The sequence below is a fragment of the Phocoena sinus genome, chromosome 9 (assembly GCF_008692025.1).
Source record: "Phocoena sinus isolate mPhoSin1 chromosome 9, mPhoSin1.pri, whole genome shotgun sequence".
Taxonomy (NCBI): Eukaryota; Metazoa; Chordata; class Mammalia; order Artiodactyla; family Phocoenidae; genus Phocoena; species Phocoena sinus.
In genome coordinates this window covers 40,704,250-40,729,657 of record NC_045771.1, presented here as the reverse complement: position 1 = coordinate 40,729,657, position 25,408 = coordinate 40,704,250, and the positions used below count along the sequence as shown (strand labels likewise).

Genomic DNA, 25,408 nt, shown 5'->3' with positions numbered 1-25,408 from the left:
GTTCTTGTATATCAAGTATTTTGTCCAGATGTACTAAATTTTCTAGGAATGTGATGAAGGCTACCGAGTCAAATTCCCCAGTTTTTTTGGTCTGGGGAAGTGGCACACATTTCTGTCTGATTCTTGCTCACGCTCTGTCATTGTGTTTCCTTCCTCAGGTCCACCACACAATTTCTCGGCTGACTCTCTGTTCTCTGTCCTAGACATTTATCATCCTCTTTCTTATCATTTTTTATTTCTTTATTTTCTTTCTGTTTTCCTGAAGAGTTTCTAAATCTTGCCTCCTCTACGTTGATTTGATTTTCTGACAGTTTCGGTTTTTTTCTCAGTAATTGTTGTGGTTCAGGTTTCTGCTATTATTACATTTTTAGTTTTCTTGAATACCTTCTTTATCTCACCCAGTCCCCTTTTCATCTCAGACTCTTCTATTCCTATTTTTTTTCCTGCTTCATTTCCACAAAAGTTATATCTTTCATCCTGTTAAGGTTGACAGTTTTTAACAATTTCCTTTCGTTTCTGAAATAAAGCCATTTCAGAGGCTTATTTTTCAGCATCAGGTCTGACATCCTTTATTCATTGTTAATACATTTTCTCCATGGGCATATTTTGCTTCTGTTTTTGCTTTGCTTGTCTATCCATCCCAGAGAATGATAAATCTATATACCTCCCCTCTTGGGTTCCAGCAACCAGGGTGTAAACAGTGCAAGAAGAAAGCAAGCTCTTCTTACCGTTCGGCAAACTGGTATTCATTGAATGAGCCACTGATTATATTTTTCAATTCAACTCCATCAGCCTTAGTGCTAGAGAGAATTCTTTCCAAACTCCAGTAATATGCTGGTAGGAAATCTTAATTTTAGTGTAGTTGAACATTCCCCCTTCTTTTGACATCTTCATCTGTATTTTATTTTTGGAAGTTAAGAGCCACTTGGGGCCAATAACCTGATGTCATTTTTTTTTCACTCCAGCAAAGTAATTTCCTGCAGACCCGTTTCTCCAAGGCTCTGAACTTCTATTGAGCTTCTACTATTGATGTACTAGGCTGGATTTTCACCTTGTGATGGAGAGAAAATCTCCCTGTTCTCATCAACAGTTCCTAAACCATCCTTTTCCTTCATATTGTGATAAGTTAACCGTCAATAATGAAATATAAAGCACCCTTCTCCTGAAGCATTTTTCTTAGTATTCAGAGAGGGCAAATCCCCAGGGTAAGGATGAGGATGGTTCCCAAGGAATAGAAGCAGTTTATTCGCGTTCACTGTGGGACCCTTTTTGGTTTCGAATTTATAGGGAGCCTGACCTTCCAAAAACTGGAGTTCTGTGCTATGATGGAAGTCACCAAGTAAAATGCTTTACTAGTCTAGTAAACTCAATCTATGCAAGTGCCTCTTGTATGAACCATGTCTTTTATTTTCTGTGTTCTGATGCTTTCATTTCTAGGGCCTTGCTGACCTTGGAGGGACTACCCCTCCCGGGGCTAGCCGATTCCTAGAGATAGTGAACAACTGGACAGTTAGCACGCCTTTCAAATGCAAAGCAACCAATCCAGAGCCCTTATCCCCAGTCACTGCCTTTATCCAGCTTTCACATTCTGGGCCACTGTCCACTTGCCCTAATCTCCACAGGGTCAGGTACTAGAAAACTGACAGACTAGGAACAGACTCTGTGCCCCAGAGCCCATTGAAATTGTCCAAATTAGCCAATCCTAAGTCCATGTACCATGCCAGACCCATTCCTTCCTTCAGAAATCATAATAAAGGCTCTTGCTCACAATTTTCCCCTCTCCCTCTGCCTCCTGACCAACTCTGGTGCTTCCCTATGTAGCCCTCCATGATGTAGTATGCCCCTCTTCTTGGCATCTGTGAGTATAACAAACTATCTTTACAGTGGCGGTTGTCTTCTGATCTGGAGGCCTTACCATACTTAAAGCATAATAAAACCTATATTTGAAAGCACCTTTAAATGACAGAATTAAAACTATTTTAGGGGCTTCCCTGGTGGCGCAGTGGTTGAGAGTCCGCCTGCCGATGCAGGGGACACGGGTTGGTGCCCCGGTCCGGGAGGACCCCACATGCCGCGGAGTGGCTGGGCCCGTGATCCATGGCCGCTGAGCCTGCGCGTCCGGAGCCTGTGCTCCGCAACGGGAGAGGCCACAACAGTGAGAGGCCCGCGTACCGCAAAAAGAAAAAAAAAAACAAAACCATTTTAGCCTCCTACTTTATGTTTATTCCTCAAAGCTGAGGAAGTCAAGGAATAATTTAGAGATAAGAGTCATAGGAGTTGGGACAGGGAGAAAAGAGAGAAAGAAAGAAGGCCCCAGAGCTACCTTTAACGCCATGTGGACTTCAATCTCCAATCAGTACTCATGACATTGGTGCCCTTTCCTAAAATAAGTAGGTTCTAGAATCAACACCAGGAGGTTAGTGAGTCTTCCCCACCTTGTCTGGATAGCGGGAGGCAGGTGGTGTAAGCGTGCAGATGGCGGTGCCCACACTGGCAGGTGGAGAGGTGTGTGCAAAGGTTGGTCTCCCTAGTGCTTTCCGCTCACCATGTTTCCCCCACACTTCGTTCAGTTCACCTCTCTTTAGTCTCTAACCTTTCTATTCTGACTTTAAACACAGTATTTCTTTTGTTCCCACTGAATTCTTTATTTTTTTACAAATTGAATTCTCCCAAGGGCTTCAATTAATACATGGCTTTAAGAAGTAATTATTTTGTTTTTGCTGTCAGCAGCACTGACAGGGAACCCAGCTCTGCTCTGGCAAATGAGCAGACTTGCTAGCACTGGCTTCCGGTGGGCAGGGAGAGGATGCGGGGCTGATTCCTTGAAGGTCACGAATAAACAAAGTTCCTTTTTATTTTAATTCCTTTGCTGTTAAATGGACTATTCTTTCTTTCATCAAGCTTCTGCTTTTATTCCTCTAAGTTCTTGGTGAATTTCATGATTAAATTCTTTATGAAATTATTTATCCATCGATTATTAAAGAAGCCCATGCCTAAATTCTCTTCAAAAACTAAAGTGCAAGTGTGATTAGAAGCCAATTGAGGTCCTACTGATCTTTTTAAAACTAATTACATACAAACATTTAAACAGTGAATATTAATTGAGTGTTTACTCTATGGCCAGGTACTGTTCTAGGTACTGGGTGCACATCAGTGAACAAAATAGAATTCTTTCTATCATCATTAAAATTTAAGATAATTTCACCATAGTATTGGCACATAGAAGCAATATTGCCAAAAATATAGAGATAAAAATCTAAATATCCAATTTTTTTCTACCTAGGTTGCTCTGAAAATATTGACTTATTCTAATGCTTTGACCTCCCAGATGGAGTACGGCAAAAGAGCACTTGTCCAAGTTATGGCTGGGAGAGACTCAGATCCCTGAGTCAGGGTGGAAGGCATAAGGTTTTTTCATTGGTTCTGCCAAAGCTAGTTTCTTCCCTACAAATATTGAACACCACTAATGAGTTAGTGCAGTTGCCATACATACTCTGGTAATGGGTGGGTTGTCTGTCTGAGGGTTCATTGTTCTGAGTCCCCATGGATATTTTAGTGGGAAGCTGGGTGAGGCCAAGTCAGAAACTGCTAGTTAGATTCCACATGAAACCAGCAATGGCTGGTTTTGGTAGTTAGATTTTCAAAAGCCTGTTTATTCTGCAAACAGCAGGCAGTCCATTAATATTAGAAACCCCATAGTCTAAAGCTACATGATGAAAATCTAGCTTTATCTCTGACCTAAGACAATCGTTTTTTAAGAGCCAGAAAATCTTCTTGGTATGTATTTGTGCTGGAAGGATTAGGGAGAATCCTGTTTCCTCAAGGAAACATCAAGGTGTTAGGGCGTTTTGTTTTTATTAGTAGCTGGTCAAAAGTGACTAGAAAGATAGGCTGTCTCTCATGGTTGGAAGTGTTAGTATTGTCTAGCCAAAAAAACTAAGTCAAGGATGAGGGAAGGGCAGGAACTCCTGACCTGAAGCATGGCAGATACTTGCATTGTGCCAGGCACAGAGGTGATGCTTTGCGAGTGAATAAATGTTGACTTGTTCTTGAGAGTATGCAAAATGCCTCCAGGACCCTCCCAGGAATATTTTGGGTGAGGCTCCTTCGTAGGAAGCAGGTCTTCTGTGAGCTGGTGAGGTTTCCTCTGTGAGTGATATCAGGACCTGAATGCGATCTATTTTTTGCCAAAAACCTTGTGAGGATGCTTCTGTGAATTAATATGGTCTAGATCCCTAGGTTTCAATACTTGTTTTAGCCAAAAATCTGCTAAATCTCTTCTTTAAGCGGAAACTCTGTATTTAGAACAGGTAGAAGCAGAGATTCTCTGGGGGAGGCCCTGAAGCATATCCTCCTGGGCTCTCTCCCCACAGTAACCTCCACAGGGCACAGTTTGAAAATACTGGCCTAGAGATCCATTCTGGGCTAATTAGATTCCCTGAACAGGTTGAAGTATATTTAATCTTTGCCCTTACTATCCCTGATTCAGGAGTTAAGATTTGGTCATTTGATCTCATTCTCGAGATTCACTGATTTCCTAATCAAATTCTGGGAGATTACTCAACAAAAATACTATCAGGTTTAGGCTCCAGAGGTTGAACACTGTGACGAATGCCACCTGGTAGTCGGCCATTTGACACCAACTTCGCTTTGAGGCTTCCAATTTTCAAGACAAATGTATGGAGGATCAAAGTTCTGCTTGAGGAAGAAAATCTCACGTATGTAAGAGCCCAACATTGAAATTCACATCATGGTGCATGAGCTTTAGGGGATGGATTAGAGGTTGGGATGGGGTTTCATGTGAGCATTTTCTTCTCATTTTGTTCTATCATTTAATTCACTAACAATTTCATTGATACGGTTTTATTTGGTAGTTTGAGCTTCTAACAGAGTCCAAGATCATGCTGATTGCTTCATTTTTCCTTTTTCTTCTCTCTTTCTTTTTTTTTCTTTTGCATTACCCATTTAAGGTACGCAATTCAGTGGGTTTCGGTATATTCACAGAGCTGTGCAACCACCATAATAGTCAATTGTAGAACATTTTTCATCACTTCAAAAGGGAACCCCACATCTTTTTAGCTGTCACGATTATATTCTCCACAGACCTAAGCAAACACTACTCAACTCTCTATCTCTAGGAATTTGCCTATGTAGACATTTTATATAAATGGAATCATATGACATGTGGTCTTTTGTGACTGGCTGCTTTTACTTAGCACAATGTTTTCAAGGTTTATCCACGATATAGCATGAAATCAGTACTTCATTCCTTTTTATGGCTGATTAATATCCCATTGTATGGATAACCACATTTTGTTTGTCCATTCATCAGTTGATGAATATTTGGGTTGTTTCTACATTTTGGCTATTATCAGTAATGCTACTATTAATATTTGTGTACAAATTATTGTGTGGACATGTGTTTTCATTTATCTCGAGTATATATCTGGAGTGGAATTACTGAGTCAAATGTCAATTCTATGTTTAACTGTCTGGGGAACTGCTAAACTGTTTTCCAAAGCAGCTGCACCATTTTACATTCCCACTAGCAGTGTACGAGGGTTGCATTTTCTCCGTATCCTCACCCACACTTATTATTACCTGACTTTTGAGTTACAGGCATATCTCATTTTATTGTGCTTTACAGAGAGTGCATTTTTAACTATTGAAAGTTTGTGGCAACCCTGAGTTGTCAGATGTTTAGCAATGAAGTATTTTTAAATTAAGGTATGTACATTGCCTTTTAGACATAACGCTATTGCACACTTACTAGACTACAGTGTAGTGTAAACATAACTTTTACATGTACTGGGAAATCAAAAAAATTGTGTGACTCCCTTTATTGAGCTAATCACTTTATCTCAGTGGTCTGGAGTCAAACCTGCAATATCTCCAAGGTATGCCTTTATCGCCATTCTAGTGAATGTGAAGTGGTATCTCACTGTGGTTTTGATTTGCATTTCCCTAATGACTAGTGATGTTGGGCATCTTTTCATGTGTGTACTGGCCATTTGTTTATCTTCTCTGGAGAAATGTCTATTCAGATGCTTTGCCAATTTTTATTATTATTATTATTTTTTAGAAGATGTTGGGGGTAGGAGTTTATTAATTTATTTTTGCTGTGTTGGGTCTTCGTTTCCGTGCGAGGGCTTTCTCTAGCCGTGGCAAGCAGGGGCCACTCTTCATCGCAGTGCACGGGCCTCTCGCTATTGCGGCCTCTCTTGTTGTGGAGCACAGGCTCCAGACGCGCAGGCTCAGTAGTTGTGGCTCACGGGCCTAGTTGCTCCGCGGCATGTGGGATTCTCCCAGACCAGGTCTCGAACCCATGTCCCCTGCATTAGTAGGCAGATTCTCAACCACTGCACCACCAGGGAAACCCCAGATGCTTTGCCAATTTTTAATTGGGTTACTTGTTATTACTGAGTTATAAGGGTTCTTTGTATATTCTAGATGCAAGGCCCTTATCAGATACATGATTTGCAAATATTTCCTCCCATTCTGTGGGTTGTCTTTTCACTTTCTTGGTAGTGTCTTTTGAAAGTACCTAATTAATTTCAAAGAAGCCCAACATATCTATTTTTTCTTCTTACCTTGCTTATGTTTTGGGGTCATATCTAAGAATCCATTGTCCAACCCAAGGTCACAAAGATTTACCCTTATGTTTCCTTGTGTGAGTTTTATAGTTTTGGCTCTTACATTTAATCCTTTGATCCATTTGGAGTTAATTTTTGTATATGGTTCTTGTTTTGTTATTTCTTTCTTCTTTCACTTTCAGGTCTTCAGAGATGCAAAATTCTAATTTGTTTAAGGCAGATTGGCTGAGTAATATGTGGAAGTACTAATAAACTGGTTATTAGTGTGTTGAAGGGGGAAATTTAGGCAATGGGGTTAGTTGGGTTTGAATTTGTATGATATATTATGTGATCTACACATCTAAAGCTTCCTGGATAAAATTGTGGTCAAATGATATTCAGAATTTCATCTTCACTTCCTCCTTGCAAATGAACACTTCTTCCATTTTACTTATTAATATTCATACCCTGTTTCCATTCTTGCTATACAAGCCATTTTGAACCATGCCGCTTACATAACCCAGCTTTTGTTTCTCATTAAAAACAAAAAATCTCTTTTCTCCATAGGCATACTGTTTCACACACACACACACACACACACACACACACACACACAGATATACACACACTGCTACCTCTTCCCAATATGCTCATGTGTTTCCTGGCACAGATGTCCCTGCAATTCCCCTCTTCTTGTCACTCATCTTTCAAGTTATATACGCATCTGAGGTTTCTCTGTAATTTTTACAGTCACGGTTCAGCATGGGGGCAATCTGGATGATAAGAAAAAAAATCACAATGGAAAGGAAGGGCAAGATAACACACTAGAGTATTTAGTCACTCCTTTGTGTTTTAGTGTAGAAATGTAGGATTTAACCACGGAGTAAGCATAATGCGTAATTGTCACATTGGGATGCTAAACACAGGCGCTGCATTCACTCTGTGCATAGAGTAAAATCTGGTTCATGGAAAAATGCAAAACCTGCATTTTCCCAACAAAATAAATGAGTGGGGGTGGAAGGAGACTGGCATTCTGATGATTTTTTCAGAATACTAATGCCTACCAGAGGCGGTGGCAGGGTTGGCAGGTCTCGACTGTATTATGCCGACAGAAGAGTGAGGGTATCACCTCCCTCTTTAGATGTCTCTCTTTTTTTTTTTAGAAGATGTTGGGGGTAGGAGTTTATTAATTAATTTCTTTATTTTTGCTGTGTTGGGTCTTCGTTTCTGTGTGACAGCTTTCTCTAGTTGTGGCAAGCGGGGGGCCACTCTTCATCGCGGTACGTGGGCCTCTCACTATCGTGGCCTCTCTTGTGGAGCACAGGCTTCAGACGCGCAGCCTCAGTAGTTGTGGCTCACGGGCCTAGTTGCTCCGTGGCATGTGGGATCCTCCCAGACCAGGGCTCGAACCCGTGTCCCCTGCATTAGCAGGCAGATTCTCAACCACTGCGCCACCAGGGAAGCCCTAGATGTCTCTTATGGCAGCAGCCCAACAGGTACTTTTGACCAACCAACAAGTAATTCTTTTGTATCTCTATGGAGGAAAACATTGTCCAAGTGCTCAACAAGAACCCAGCCAGGAAAACTAAAGCAATACTCATGAAGTAATTGGAGGACAATTCAGCATCAGATTTTGTGATCCTGAATATGAGGGCTGAAGGAGTACAGAAGAGGGAGGTCAGTGAGCCTTAGAGGTGGGAGTAGTGGGGTGTCGAGTAGCTTTCATGGAGAATGTGGGTTGGGATTGGGTTATGAAAAATGAAAACAATTTTTAAAAGCAAAAGGGAAAAAAGAGAGGGTACGCCACATGCAAGAAAAGGACAGAAACTCAGCCTTACGCTGGACCAGGCACTGGGCAGAACCTTGTTATGATCTCACTTGGAATGCTGAACAATTATGAAAGTGGGTGTAATTTCCTCTTCGAGTTTAATGACTTGATCCTGGTCACACAGCTTCTAAGCAGTAACATGGTGTTTGAATCAAGAGTCCTGAGTCTTCCCCAGCAACACACCTTGTAGCTGCTGTCCTACAACCACAGAGACTGGAGTTATGATCAATGGTCTCTGGATCAGCTCTAATTCCTCCCTACCGCTCTCTCTCTGACCTACCAGACAACAAAGAGATTGATAATCACTGTTTCAGGTCATGAGTTCCCAATTTGCTGATCCTTAGAATTATTTTAGTAGTTAAAAAGAAAAAAAAAAAAAGCAGTGACCTGTTTCTAAACCCCCCTCCAGACCTAATGAAACCAACTATCCAGAGATAAGATGCTTGAGTCTTCTCCAGTTGTACTCCATCACCTCATAAGTACCTTGGATAAAGTGGGCATCAATAAATGGCTATCAAATGATTGAATAATTAATGCCTTAGCTAAATCACTGTTTTACCTACTAATGTGATGATTTTGAGTTCCTTGTTGCCTTGGTTTATTTCTTCCGTGTTACACCATGGTCATTCTTTTGTGGAAACATCTGTTTCTGAGTGATGAAAATGAGGACCTACAGGGTTTTTCCAGTCTGGAGTCCATTGTGAACGCAAAATACATTTTTAAAAATTGAAATACAATAGACATACGGTATCATATTAGTTTCAGGTGTACATCATAGTGATTCGATATTTATATACATTTCGACATGGTCATCACAATAAGTCTAGCTACCATCTCTCCCAAAGTACATTTGACCAGGACTTAGAGAAAGGCAGATGCGTATCTCTAGAACTGAGTGAAAACACACCCCAACTTTCCTCTCCTTGTTACCCTGGCTGTCTTTTCATCCTAATCTAAAAAACCACTGTGTTAAGACCAGCCTTGACTGTTTCTCTTTTCTCAGAGTTAAACATCAGGGTTTTTTGGGGTTTTTTTGTTTTTTAACCCTCTTTACAATTGTTGTGCTATGGAGTAGAAGAGTGATTGATAGACTCTTGCTGATTTTCCTAAACTGGCCCAAATCACCTCTGGTAGTTGAGTTTCATCGAGGGGAGGAAGATGGAGACAGGCAAGTAAACTTACTTGGTCTTTATTAATTCCATTTGTAATCTGATTTCTGTCAAGTTCTAGATGTTTGGGGTTGGATTGTGTTCATCAGGATGATTAAAACATTGCTTGATTTGGTTCCAAATTGAAGTGCTTGATAAAGTGGTCCTGTGATTTGCCCATCGCTTTCTTCCATCCACTTCAGCATGCTGCCAAGGCTTTTGCACTGTATCATCACATTCTCATATAGACAAGTGATTGGAGACATGTGACACCATGATTAGAAATACTGGAGTTCTCCAAGTTTGAGTGCTTCAGTCTTAGCCATAATAATTAGCACAATAAAAACAGGAAAAGTCTAATTGAGATTCACCCCTCTTTAGCATCCAATGGATCTGAGATGATATTTCAGCCTTGCTTCATCTTCCCTTCTGCATTTATTATTCCATTACTATAAAATGTCACTTTGCCTATAAAATACTTTGCCTTGCTGTCAAGTTTTATTTGGTGCGGCTTTTAAGTCAGGAGCATTTGTGGCTGATCGCTCCAGTCTGTGCCAAAGGAATTTTCCAAGCTATAGTGTTTGTTAGTTTTGTAAATACACACACTGTTTTTAAGGTAGTTTGGAAACAAACATTCGCTTAAAAAAAATCATACTTAAGCAAAAGACACACATTCACAATTTCTCTTGGGTCTGAAGGGAACATCCTCTATCATATAAACTGAACTTTAAAAATTGCTTTCAGAATTGATTTGGGTGGAAGAAAAGGGCCAATGATCTATGCCATTCGTGGGACAGTTAGTCACCAGGGAGAATAGCAAACTGTTTGGAACAAAAAGGAAAGAGTTCCTTAAAAGCTTTAACACGCATGAGATGATTCAGTTTTGCCACGTTATCCTGGTCTGCTCCATTTTCCCACCCACCATTTCAATTTCAGTGACCTTTTCCTTATCATCCATCTTTGAAAACTGTCATCCAAATTTCCAGCTGCTTCTCCAGCATGTAAAACCCTAGCCAGCCTGGTGGAAGCTCCAACTGTTGCCCTTTCCTCCTACTGCTTCTTCCTACATAGAAACTCTTCATTAAATTAATTCTCTCCTTATAGTTTGATGAGCAGCAGCTTGTTAGCAGGAGCACATCCTTAGTCTCTGAAAAGGAAACAAATTAAAATACTGACTGTTTTGAGATGAGAAACCATTTTTGTAGGAAAAAAAATCCAATAAGAGCTCTGGTTAATTGATGCGCTCAGTATGTTTTAGTTCATGCTTATGAGGTTTGCATGACCACACAAATTTAGTGTTCTGTCTTCAGTCTACCAGATTGCTTTTCCCATAAAATAAGCCTTCTTTATTGCTGGTGTTTGCAGTGCATCCCTTCCAGGCATAGTAATAGACATGAATTATTTTTGAAGAAAGCCAACGATTCCCATCTAAATCCAGTTTTCAAGTGTTTTGTCAATAGACAAGATAGCTTACTATTACCTCTAAGGACATCAGCACTTTTGATAAAAGTGTAACAAGTTAATAGATTTTCCTTTTTTTCAGGGAAAGAGCTTTGCTTTGATGAGGTTTTGTCTTTGCTAAATTCATCGTGGATGGAACACTACCTTTATCACAGCTCTGGACATGCTGCTTAGACCACCCTTTAGAATGTGTCACAATGACCACAGTCAGCTTTCAGTAAAGACAACAGATGAGGACCAATGACTTATGGCCAATACCACTCTGATCTGTGTGTAGTTACAGACTGTCTCCATTTCAGACTCCCTTGCTGTCAACCAGCTTGCATTAGATATCGTTCACTATGATTGAATAGCTATATGTGAAGTTGCAACATTACTAACGCAAAGGAAAGAACCAATGAAGAAGGAAAACCCCAAATCAGATGTACTAAAAAGATTTTACATTTTTGATTAATTTACAATGTAATTGGAGGCCTTATGATGGAGCCCCAGTCAACTTCTCACTGAAAAGTGAGGATTTGGGCACAGAAAGCATTTCACTTGACCATTACCAATGCCCAGGTGTGAGAACTGATAGATATCAGAAGGAAAAAGGGAAGAAATGTGGTGCCAGCTGAAGGAAGGAAAAAAAGCTAGGAGGAATTTAATGTCACAAAAAAAAAGTCACGTGGAGAATAGTGGGCCGTCACACATGCTCTATGACCTGTTCTATTTTTTTTAGCTTACTGAAATTTTATTTATTTATTTATTTTGGTTATATTTTTCTTTTTTTATTAATTTTTATTGGAGTATAGTTGCTTTACAATGTCGTATTAGCCTCCACTGCATAACAAAATGAATCAGCCATACACATACAGATATCCCCTCCCTTTTGAACTTCCCTCCTATTTAGGTTACCACAGTACATTAGGTAGAGTTTCCTGTGCTATACAGTATGTTCCCATCAGTTGTCTATTTTATACATAGTATCAATAATGTATATGTATCAATCCCAGGCTCCCAGTTCCTCCCACCCCACCCCTTTCCCCCTTGGTATCCATACCTTTGTTCTCTATGTCTATGTCCCGTTCTTGCACTTACATCATTCTTTAATACTTTAGACCCTCAGGGCAAGAAAGGAAGGTGAAGGTGAGGATCAACAACTTTTTCAGGTGATCAACTTTACGGTTGAGTCCAAGTGCCAAGAGGCAGTGGACATCCCTGACTCAGTCACACAGATGCCCCTTTAAGGGCAATTTGCAAAGGTGGGTTTCTGTACTTGGTCCAGTTGTCTTGGTAGATAGTGGAGCTGATGAAAACTTCCTGGCAAGGAGCTTGTGGTAATTGAATAGATCCTCAGGCTGGCTGCCATCTGGGAATATGGTCCCAGATACCCACATGGCAGGGCCACTGGGTAACTCACCGTGGTCAGGGGTGCCCCTGCTCCCAGAGCTGGAGGCTGCATTCTCACTATAAAGGAGTCTCATATACCCATTTTACAAGAGCAATTGCATTCAGCCTTCAGTGTGCCTGGGAATCCACTGAGCTTGGCTTGATCTAACTCCCCCCGTGCACAGAATGGACTGTGGTTTAATGTGGATTTTCTTTTCTGCCTCAACAGAATGGGTTGCATGAATCACCTTTATTGTGGTTTCACTCTGGGCCACTTAGCCATGTTATAAATGATATTTAGCGGCATGAAATAAATCTGCTGCCCCTTTGATTCCCCAGTCCGACAAACCAAAAAAGCTTAGGTTTATTTAGCAATCTATTTCCAGAGAGGCCAACAGGGCTTTTAGTTGGTTGACGGCAGAGGACGAACGGGCAGTTTCGAGGCAGCCTGTGAAATGGCTCATGCGAGAGCTCCTTGTATTCCTTGCCCTGTCATTTGTCTTCCGAGATTCTGTTAGCAGATCTTCTTCCGTCTCTGAATTCATGCTGTGTGCAGCACGAAACTATCTTTTCAAAGTTGCAGCCTTTTTTCCGAATACTACCTTCGACAGGTTCCTCTACTACCGACCGGAGACAAACCTTTATTGGCACAGCATTTCTGGGCAGGATGAGCCAAAGTGAGTCCAGGAACTTCCAGGATCAGCCTCATTAACTGGATGAAGCTACTGAGTCCTTTATTTCCCTCCTCTCCCTCTTAAAAAAAAAAAAAGGCAATGATCATGTTTCAGACAGATGCCTCCAGAACAAATCTTTCAATGTTTTCCTTTAGCGTCCTTCAGTTCTTCACATCAGTGTCTTATTTCAGCAACTGTTCCTAGTTGCTCAAGGCGTTGCTCAAGGCGTTGTACAGAGAGTAAACTTCCTGGGTGACGGGGCATACCGTCCCCCAGTGACAAGGGACCTGCACCCTCCTGAGGCTCTGCTCAAGGCTGGCCTTGATCTCCCGTGCAAGATTGCTTTGCTTTTCTCTCTATTGCACACTCTGTTCCTGGAACCCAGCAGTCCTGTGATCTGTCCTTGTCAGGGTTTGAAACGGATACATTTCAGTAAACATGCAGAGGCAGCAGTCAGGCGAGGAGTTCGGCAAATTCCTCCCCTGCAGGAAGGGATCTCCGGCTCATCCTGTCACCTGGTGAGTTCTTCTCGTTCAGGGGTGTTAGTGGCACCAGAGGTAGCTGGGATTCTTCCACAACAGGCTGACTTTCATTTCTAATGAGGCTTTTCAGAGGCAGCCTGGCCCTCAGCTGGATTCCTGGAGAAGGGCATGCAGTTGACCCTCTGATGCAGGTTTATGGACACGCTCTGTTGTTCCTTGTATGCTAACAAATCGTGCCCGTCTCACACATCAGTGATTCTTCAAACCCACGGCCAGTTCCCCAAGAGGAACCTTGAAAGTTACCAGCTGCAAAAATCAGAAGTTCATTTCCCAGGCAAAATGGAGACTTGGCAATAGTTTAAAACTTTTTTACTTTGAAATAATTATAGACTGATAAGAAGTTGCAAAACCAGTACAGAGAGGTCCCATGTTCTCATCACTCAGCTTTCCCCAATGATACCATCTTATGTAATACAGTACATTAACACCATCAAGAAATTGGCAATGTTTTTATGGCAAGAGAGAATGGGCATCAAAGAGCCTGAGAGGTACACTTAGTATTTGGAGTTCTGGTCCACTATTTGCTTAAAGAATGGCTATAAATTAGTCACACACGGACATTCCATGTGTCATGAAAAAAAAAAAAATCCCATTAAAAGCTATTCCGGGCCACCTTGAACTCTATTCCCACACAGAAAAAATTCTATGTAAAAGGTAGTGCATTACTCTGAGGGAGGCGGGGTCCTTTATTCCAAAAATAAGAGACCTTCAAACAGTCTTAGTTATCTTTAAAGGTAAGTGATCTTGGCTAATTGGGTCACTCCTGGCGTCTTTTGTGGGATCCCAATTTCCCAGATATCTTGAACACTATGTTGGCTGAATGAAGCTTAGGGAAGGGTGGAAGAGTCAGCCTTATTAATAGTCATGTACCTAGGATGGGTTAGCAAAATGTGGTTGACACTTATTTATTACATAGGAGTTAGGAGCTTGAATCCTGAACTCAGACAGGTCAAGTTTAAGTCCCAGGCTTGCCCCTTACCAGAAGGTTAACTTTAAACAAGTTACTTGACTCCCTAAGCCTCATTTTTCTTACGCATGAAATGAGGACAACACAGCACCTGAGAAATCAATGTCAGTTGATTGGAAACTCTCAGGCATCTAGTAGGTGCTCAATAAATTTTAGCTGTTGCTCTGAATAATTATCTCTGATTAGGGTATTCTGGGAAGTGATTTTTATTCCCTTCAGTTTCTTGGATTTAGTTTCAAAGCTGGTCCAGATAATTTGTGAAATATCTTCTAGTCTTGTGGTATGAAAAGTAGCTGGATGAGAGTGACTGTTCATTATATTTGGAAAACCATTTTGATTCCCATTACAGTTATTATTTTAAAAGAGTAATTGCTCACTATCCTATAATGCATTATAAATCACTATGTAACTTCCACATTATTGACTGTTTGTTGATAAGTTACTTACATTATAGAATAGTCTAAAATTGGATCAAAAAACAGTTGCAGGATTTTAAAATCTAAAGTCAGTAAAACCCAGGTCCATATAGCTAGTCTAAAGTTAATGGGTCTAGAGCTATAGTTATCTAGACATTAACTTCTTAAAAAATGTAACAGAGGCCATTGGAATTGCTTGTGACAACTAGTCAAACATTAAGGAACGTTAGTTGTTTTTGAAAATTTTTTTTTTGTTCTGAAAAGTAGATCTTTCTGTTACCATGGTTGCCTGTGTCTTGTTTATAATTATAGGTTTTCTTTTCCTGGCACATCAGTAACCAATAGCAAATCTACCCTTTTCAACATCAGCCCTACTTTAGTTGATAATTTATTAATAAATCACTGAAAATTGCATGTAAATAATTTTAGGCTTAGATTTTAGAGTGGATGAAGAAGCTTTGCACTGTCTCCCCCAAATATGTTCTTTTCAAACAGAATATTATACTCCCAAATAGGTTGATACAAGTTAGTAGAATGAAGAAAAAGTGGTTTATGTCAAAGCTTTTACGGGAAGAATTATCAGCAAATAGTGTTGGCAAAATGAAAGGAGCCCTAATTGCAGCATTAGGAGGCTTTGTTGCCATTTAATGAGATGCTTTGTGAACAAAGACTACTCTACAGTGATCTAGCTCAGAAAGCAGATATTTCCGATTAGAACTACATCCTGTTAGGGCTTAAATTTTAAAAGTAACACCTCATGAGTAACTGTAGTCTTTTGGCGTCTTATACCGAGAACCAGTCCAAGTGTATTACAGTGCCAGGAAGGGGGAACCTACGTTGGTGATACCAAAACAGAATGCCCGGAACCAAAACCCAGTCCTTTGTATCAGATTGTTATCGGCAATGTGTACCTATGCTTTCTTTGTTTTCCCCTTCTTGGCGGGGAGGGGTGGGAGGGACAGACAAAATTGCTACCTTGAAACTTCTATGAATTGTGTTTTCAGTGTACCAAAAATATTAGAAAATATTTGTTTCACTTTGATTCTAACAATGCAGTCTCAGACAAATAGAAGAAACCCGAGGCTATCAGTAAGACTTTCCTTTTCCAGGAAAGCACGTAGTTTTTAAAGAAAATTTAAGTTAACATCGATCTGGTATCTGGATATGGAACTACTTTCTGGGCATAAAAGAGATGGAAGGAATCACAGTATATTCAGCTGCTTAAAAATGAAGAAGTTTCATATATCCAAAATATCGTAAATACAATTAAATGCCAAACAGGAACCGTATTGAGCCACAACAGTCCAGGCACAGACAAATGAGAATATTTTTAATACTTAGTAAGTTTATATTCAAAAAAAAAGTCACTAAGTAGCAAATGATGGAAACACACAATTCACACTGGAAGAAAAACAACTGGCTGAATAACTATATCAGCAAAGCACATAAAGTTGCTAATATTAAAATAATGAAACTTAGAAACAACAATGAGATACTGTTTTTTCTTCTATGAAATTAGCAAAGAATTAAAATACTGGATATAAGGTGTACCTTTCAATGCTGCCATAGATTCCTTCAGTATAGTGAGGGCCAGGGCTCTGGTGTCAGATCATTGGGTCCAAAAATCTGGTTGTATGACTTTGGGAAACTTATGTAACCTCTTTGTGCCTCAGTTTGTCATCTGTAAATGGGTATAAAATAATACCTACTTTATATTGTTATGGATAAAGTTAAATGAGATAATACACGTAAAGCATTTAGCATGGTATCTGGCAGATAATAAGACTTCAACAAAAAAGGTAGCTGCTATCAGCTACTATTAGAGTCTCATTCACTGTTGATAGAAGTTTAATCTACTAATTGTAATAAAACCAGAAAGCAATATGGCAATACTTAATCAAACAAAGCCTTAAAAATAATCAAGTATATTTTTAGGAAAGTGTTCCAAGAAAGTACTCTGATGTTCACAAACATTATGTGCAAAGATGGTCATAAAGATAAAATATTCCATATGACCTAAATACTCAACAATAGAAAAATGAATTTTACTTGATTATGGGGCATCTCTCTATGATAGAATACAACATGGCTATCAAAATTATGCTTTTTTAAAGAGGTTTTAATGATATTGCATATGCTTAAGAAACAACATTAACTTTAAAAGCAGAATATGAAATTATATTTACAATATCCAATTATGTGAATGTAGATGTAAATTAAAGATGTAAATACAGAAAAATATAAGGAAACAACAAACATTTTAGTGGTTGTTATTTCTGGGCAGTGAGATTATGGGTATTTTCAAAAATATACTTTTCTGTATTTACTTTTTCTACAGTGAGCCTGTATCACTTTTCCTACACTTAAGATGAAACCTGAATTCAGAGAAGGAGATTTTAGATGGCATAGTGGAACATGTCATTTGCTCCTCATGAAATTTAAAATATGTTTTCAAAGCTATGTAAGGGGAACAAGAGGAAATAAACCAGTAAGAGACAAACAAAAAATCACATTTATGTTGTGATCCAACTGATCCCTGTAATGGCTAACCTTAATCTCCACCCACAGATGAGCTTCTGTTTGTAACTATCATCAGTCAGTTGATGAACAATGTTTAGCATGGGCCTACTGTGTGCCAGGCACTGGGCCATGCTAGACAGACCATGTTGAGCAAAGCAAATCCTGTCTTCACCCTCCTGGAGCACCTGGTCACGTGGGTATTTAGTAATTCCAGATAAAAGTCCCAACAAACAAACTCCATGTATTTAGAGATTTATAAATTTACCAAAGTTGTTCTTTAGTTAAAAGAAAAATCATAAGAAAATGCTTATTTTTTTCCACTAGAAGAAATGTTTTTTTAAAATCAAAAAGAAACAGTAAGATGCTCAACGTGTCTGAGTTGCTGGCACTGTAGACGTGGCTGGAGGAAAAGTCAGCAGGGGAGGGAGTTATGTCTGAGCATCCAGGGTTGCCAGCTGTGCTCCAGGTCACAGAGAATGCCATTGTTTGTTCTGGGAAATGGCTACTTTTGTTCAGCAACTCCCCTATCCTGCCCCAGAGAGAGCAGACAAACAGTTCCAGTCCTGGTGTACTGATCCTTTGTAAAGTACCCTTATTCCTGCTTCTGTTGGCATTTCTACCTTTTCATGACCTTGATAAAGATAATTAAGCAATGAAAGTAACTCAAAGAAAGCAGATGCATGTGAAGTCATTTCCCAAAGTGGAAGAATGAGCTTCTTTTTCACTCTGCCCCATATTAAATACACACTCACATATGTGCATTTATATGTGTGTATGTACATATACATATATGCCTAGAAAATAATACAGATACGCTTTCTTATCAGTGAAAACTCTGAAGCACATTTAGATTTATTTAAGAAAGAAAATACGTTCTACTATTATTAAGAAGACATATAATTGGAGGGGGCCACAAATCTTTTCTAGAAATATTATGATTATAATCACAAGTAAAGTAGATTAGGAAGATTTGCTTGAACTAATAGTTCAACTACCCACAATTCAACTACCTGCAGTTTCACCTTTTGGAAAAACAATCAAGAATGAGAAAATCATTAGAAAGCATTGGCAGAGTAGATATTGCGAAGTATCTGCTACTTCACTAATGCAGCATTCCTTAACTCCACAGGACCCCTACTCTCCTTGTTCTATACACATTTCTAACAAACTAAATGTGGTTATCAACTTCCAAGACTCCCGCAGATTAGAAATAGAAAGAGTCCTCCCTACTGCTTTGGTGTATTGATGGTGACATGAAATAACAATTGAAAGTAAGGAAAAAATAAGAAAACCATACAATGTAGGTACAAATATTCAAAGAGCAAAGATGCCTGGGTTCATGTACTGTAGGGGCCAATTGTCCTCAGTGGGGCCTGAAGAAGCCACTACTTCAAACTCTGTACAGAATATATTTTCACACGGATTGTGCTAAGTCTTAAAGCAATGGTTATATTTTATTCTGTATACTCAGTTGAAGTTGGAGTGGTTATCTTAGTATATTATCCATTTTAAAATATTTTAAAACAGGTGAGTTTAAAAGAGCAAACTTTTGACTATACCAAGAAATTCTCATTTAAAATAAAACCCAGCTAACACATATATATATATGGAATTTAAGAAAAAAAAAAAGTCTTGAAGAACCTAGGGGTAAGACAGGAATAAAGACACAGACTTACTAGAGAATGGACTTGAGGACATAGGGAGGGGGAAGGGTAAGCTGGGACAAAGTGAGAGAGTGGCATGGACATATAAACACTACCAAACGTAAAATAGATAGCTAGTGGGAAGCAGCCGCATAGCACAGGGAGATCAGCTCAGTGCTTTGTGACCACCTACAGGGGTGGGATAGGGAGGGTGGGAGGGAGGGAGACGCAAGAGGGAAGAGATACGGGAACATATGTATATGTATAACTGATTCACTTTGTTATAGAGCAGAAACTAACACACCATTGTAAAGCAATTATACTCTAATAAAGATGTAAAATAAATTAATTAATTAAATTAAATTAAACCCAGAAAATTCACTTCAGGAGGTCCTAGAGAGCACACACGCACGCGCGTGTGCACACACACACATTACTCACGATAATTAGCTGCAATTCAGGAAGATGTTTTCCTTTGTGACTCAGACTAGAGGAAGAAAACTGCTTTGGTTTTTTAAAAGAGGTTTTGAAAATATCCACAGGGAATAAGCAATACATTTCTGTACACTCCAGAGATCAATGTAATTACTTCGAAAGGCAGATCAATGTGGTTCGACTTTTGAATACCTAATATAAATACCACCCATTCCTCCCAGAAGAGATTCATTTTCACTGCATTTCATAAGACACATTTTTCCCATTCTACAAAGCTCAAAGTGCTTTCCAAATATTTTATTACATACAGGGTTGAACCTGCCAGTCTGAATTTTCTTGGAGTGATAGTAACTTAGCAAAAGTTCATCTGGAGATTTTAGAGTGAAACCTACAACAGCTGATCTTCAAGATACAAGCTATAGCAGGGGTCTCCCAACCTCCCACACACCCCACGGGCCGCACAGCGGGAGGTGAGTGGCGGGCGAGCGAAATGCCGCTACCCATCGCTCGCATTACGCCCTGAACCATTCCCCCCCATCCCAGCCGTGGAAAAAATGCCTTCTACGAAACTGGTCCCTGGTGCCGAAAAGGTTGGGGACCTCTGAGCTATAGGAAGCTGAAAACAAAGTTTCTGAACATCAAGAACTTGTCAACCAACTGGGGTTTCTTACTACTAGACAGATTCAGGTCTCTAATTCATCCTCATCAGTGTGATGCAGTAATTTGGGGGTGTGCCAGTGTGCCCTAGGAATGTGTGTTTTAGCCAGCTCTCCTGGTGGTAGGTGGCCTACTCTTGGAGAATCCCTGTTGAGAGGTATCCCCAAGACTATTTGAACCACTTTTCCATACCTCTCTGACTGTCTCTGTCTGTTTTCTTTATCAAACGCATTGGAATTCTTTATAAGATGGTTACCTCTTTCCAAGGTTAAAATTATTCTCTCTGTTTCTTTTGACCTTACTAAATCAAATGTATTCAGCCATTTGATAGCTTCTTCTGTTCTTGAGTACACCACCTAGCGTGAAAGGTGGTAATTACAGGTTCTCCTGAAAATGCAAAATGATTTGAATGCTACTTTAGGTAGGGATTTGAAAACCGGACTTTTCTGTCCAACATTTCAAAAAGATATGGACTCCCTATAATTTCCTTACAGCATCTTTAAATCCTAAGCATTTAGCAAATGTGTATTTAATCAAATATTGTAAATTATTTATTATTGCTGGAACATTCAGTTTAGAGTAAAATTTCTTTAATATTTAGACTGGCATTTCATCATTTTGTATATGATACATGTATATTTTATGGCACACTGGGCTCCTCTGTGTAGTTGGTATGTTCAACACATGTACGATTTTGTGTATAATGTAGTTATGCCTACTTTGTGGGACATAGGGCAGAGTGTTAACCTTCTGAACTATTACCAAAGCTAACAGTTGAGTCTGCATTTGTGATAAGATGATGGTCAGAGAGATTGTCTGCTCTGCACTTGGTCAGCGTTATAACTCTCAGCATGTTCCTTCTCCTTAGTGACAATTTGTTGCGTGACGTAGGCATGCAGTGGTTTTAAAGATGGGCTGCCTTTGTAAGGGATGCAGGGAAATTACTGCTTTAAAAGACTGTTTGACAAATGACACCAGGCAGAAAACTTAATTTTGTGCTGAAGATGAAGCCACAAACAAATGATAGTGTAGCATTTCCTGTGCTGATTTCATGAATAAAGTAGGAGAAGCTAAATTGTCCTTATTCCACCCAAAATTGTCAATTAGAAGTGCATTTTGGTACCTACTCCCCAAACTATGCTTTAATTTAAAAAACACCTAAATGGAAAATATATTACAAATATGATACTATACACAAATACAAAATAAATATGAAAATATGATATTAAAAATAAATATGATGTTATAAAGAAAGGGGGCGCCTCTCTGCCCTTTCTTCCCTCCTGTTTGTGAGTCATCATCATCTCCCAAATTGTCTCAATTAACTGCCACCCATAAGCATGACTGTTATCACAGATGGGTACTTTTCAAAATAGATAACAATCCATTTACACATGCCCCAAAAGGAGAAAACATTATTCATTGAATTAGAAGGACTGCCTGTGAAAGCAGAGCAGAATTTTTAGTATTGGAAAAGATAAGATGGAGAGTCCTCCAACAGAGTACCACTTGGAATGTGTCTGTTCCTTCTGGTTGTGCTATGGTAAGAGCTTAATCCACACCAGCAAATATCTTCCACCTGTGCTGGGACATCTAGGTCTGACCTGTCTGCCACATTAGCAACTGGCTGGTTAGAATAAGTCATGCAGCATTTCTCAAAATGGATGTCCACCTGACTCTACTTCCTCTGAATGTTCAGAAGTGTACTTGACAAAACTGGTGTCATGGTCAGATAACTATTGGAACCATTGTGTTCAACGATGTTCTTAGTGTAGGATATCTCAGAATATTTAATTTCACTTTTCCTTTTTTCATTGAGTAGTTCATGAAACAACTGTTTCTAGAAATTTGCTTTAGAAAATGTTGGTTTCATGGGTTATTTTAACTCAGAGGTATTTTGTGCACATACACACGTACGATGTGCATGCATATGTTAAACATGAATTTGGAACAACTGAACCATTGTTCCCTGTGCTCTGTAATTAACTACATAGTTTACTGTTAATTTGAGAATAATGACATTTTAACTACCCATTATAAAATGGAAATAATCATTTCATGGTGAAACCTTGAGTTAGGAATTGCTAAACAGCACATCAGCTCTGTCCTGAAGACCTCGGCGGAGTGGGAGCTGTGAAAATTAAAAGGGAAATTTCACGAAAATGGAGCTGGGAGGCAGAAGGGGGAGCTCTCATGCACCTACCACTTGTATCAGTACAGATCCCAATAGGGAGAGATACACCTTCTTAGATCTCTGGCAGAAAGTGACATTACTATCGGCAGCAGGAAGAAGAAAGGTTTTCTCCTTGCCTGGCAACAGCTCAGCCAATAAAAAACCACTATACTTTGAACTCCCAGTTCCCTCCAATGAACTTTTTGTTTATAGCAGCCTCTCCCACTTCCCCTTCTCCTCTCCCTTGCTAAACCTGACGTGCATGTGGTTCGCCGTAAATGCGTGTCTAGGATTGCAATTCTTTGCTGCTCCCAAGTAAACCCTGTTTTGCTGGTTAAAAAAACTGGATATTTTATAATGTTTTAGGTTAACAGAGCAGAAATAGACAGGGGAAGAGATAGCTTCAATGTAATGTGAAGAGGTTTTTGAACTACTGCTACAGAATGCTCTGGAACTCCGTAAGACTGGGTTTTTAAGTCATTCAATGGACAATGGGTCTTGGAGGAGACAGTGTTTGAGCTGAGTATTGAAGAATAAACAGTAATTCAAAGAACTGGAGTCAGGTGGGGCACGTGAGCCTGAGGCATAGAAGATCACCTGGTATAATAGGTGGGAAGTTTGTTTCATTAAGAAGGAAAAGGGTAAGATGAAAGTGCAAGTAGGGAAAGGCCAGACCATGAAAGGAGTTTGAACACAGTGGTTCTTTTTTTTTTTTTTATGACATTTAAAAACAAACAAACAAAAAGCAACTTTGTATGTATTTTAGTGGAAAATAGGAGAGTCTCTCAGGGACTGCTAGCCAGATGTGAGTTTTAATCAATTCTTTTGAAAATTTGGAGCACATAATGAAACCCTGGAGCTATTTATCCCTTTAGAAATGAGCACAGCTATTTATTTGACAATTTCCACATGAAAAGCTTAATTTTTAGAAGCATATTATTTTAAAAAAATCACTGCACATACATTACTTTATACTGATGTTTATATCCACTTGGACCTTGCAATTGTGAAGTCAGTGTTAATAGCTACGCTGACGAGTGCCTCACTTTTTTTCAGATAACCCTGTGAGGTTGGGGAGGACTCTTTATGAAAGGTAGTGTGCGTGTGTGTTTGGGGTGGGGAGGGTAGGTGGCTAGCTTATAAAATCTTGCTTAAAATAGCAGATAAATTTCAGTTCTAACTGAAGATCACCTAACCAAAAATGAACCTATGGTCGGCCATTTTCCATCCATAAACATGCCAGAGATTCTAGGATGGATGGAGAGGTTGGCACTTCTGGCTTGAGCCAGGAAAATAAAAAGGCTGAAGTATTGAGGATACAACGTTCTGTAAGAACAATAGCATTCTACAAGGTCACCGTGCTCAAGGACGTCCTTAAGTAGCTATTGCTTTATTTCAGTAAGGTCTCTGGCTCTTACTTGACTCCAGTTTTTTAAAAACAGTTTTGTCTCCAAAACAACAGCATTGACTGTCATTGTGCTAAACTATAGCCACCAGAGCGCCTAAGGGTGAATGTCAGCTTGGCATTCCCTGGAGGTGAATATTTATATATATATATGTATGTATTTTTTTTAAGTTTTCAAGTTTAATCACCGTCCCATCTCTGTTGATTTAAATGAATAAAATGACATCTTATTTATAGGATCATACTGTTTTAAAATGTTTTAATCTAACATAAATGAGCCTTTATAAGCCAAATGATTTTTCAGCCTACATAGATCTTATTCAAAGACATCTGTAACTTAGACATTATTATCATCCTCATTTTATAGGTGAAAAAACTGAGGACCAGCAGGTCCCAGACCCTTGGGCGGTGGAACACAGGAGGTAAACACTGTTCCTGTGACAAAGGTCTTGGCTTACTAATCCAGGGCTCTTTTCACCATTGCAATGGTCTCTGAATCTACACTCTGCTAGGACTTTTTTCTCCTGGATTGGAAAGGCTTCCTTTGTCTTAGTTTACACAGTAACAGCTTAGAAGATATCACTTTATTTTAAAACTTTATAAAATCTTCCTAACAACATTATAGCACGTTTATTTAATATATAGGGGTGGGGAAGGGTTTTAATGCCAATGTGGAGACCCACTCAGATGCCCACAATTGATATGACGATTATTTTAGTAAAGACATTTTAGATCTAACAGATGCAGAAAGAAGCCTTCCTTTACCACGAAAAGCAGAAACTTCTGGGAGTGAGGCTGCCAAGAATCCCCTACCCTGGGAGCTTTATGGCTATGAAGAAAAAATCTGAAAAGACCACTCCCATTTGCATAAGCAGACATTATCACAAACTTTCTTATCTCCCATTTGTTCCCCTAGAAAACCATTTGTTCATTTCATAGAATATTCTTCTCTCCTTCCCCTCTTCCCCTGCCATTAAGTTAGGTATATAAACTCCCATTTTTAGCTGCTTAGAGAGCCACTTTTTGGTGCATTCCTTGTTAAGCTATAAGTTTGTTTAATTTGCAGACCCCCAGTACAAAACCTAAGAGGGTAGAGGAAAATATTTCCACCCCTACACCATTAGCTCAAATCAGATTGTTCTTTTTTTTTTTTTACTGTAGTAAAAAGCACATAACATAAATCGGATTCTTATCTTTTTATATATTTAAATCCAGTCTTGACATTTTTCTAGAATTTGCAGTAGATCTGTAACTTTTTAGATATATGTAATCATTCCTTTAGTTACAATTCATTGAGCACTACCCGGTGCCAGTAAGTGGGATAAGTTGTTTCATATTTTAGCCCATTCAGTTTTCCCAAATCTTTAAGGTAGATGTTAGCTCCCTAATGGCATGGAACCAATGAAATATGGGATGCACAGTTAGCCCTCAGGGAGGCAACCATGCACCAGCGGTGTATTTAATATTAGATAGGAGGTCCACATGCATATAATAAGATAGTGTAATTCTCCCATTTTACCCCTCCCCAGTTGGGTTTGTGTTTGGGCTTTACAAACCCAAGAAGCAAAACCTTGAAAATAGTTCCATTAAGGAATC

General features: G+C 39.4%; 1 protein-coding gene across 1 annotated transcript in view; it reads left to right on the top strand.

The window, feature by feature from the left end:
- Positions 1-2,475: 2,475 nt before the first annotated feature.
- LOC116759140 overlaps positions 2,476-25,408 on the top strand; it is a 51,901-nt gene continuing 28,968 nt past the window's right edge. The window contains exons 1-3 of the mRNA XM_032642573.1: positions 2,476-2,517; positions 13,246-13,572; positions 24,180-24,234. Of these exons, the coding sequence (XP_032498464.1) occupies positions 2,476-2,517; positions 13,246-13,572; positions 24,180-24,234 (424 nt within the window). The remainder of the gene's footprint in view (positions 2,518-13,245; positions 13,573-24,179; positions 24,235-25,408) is intronic.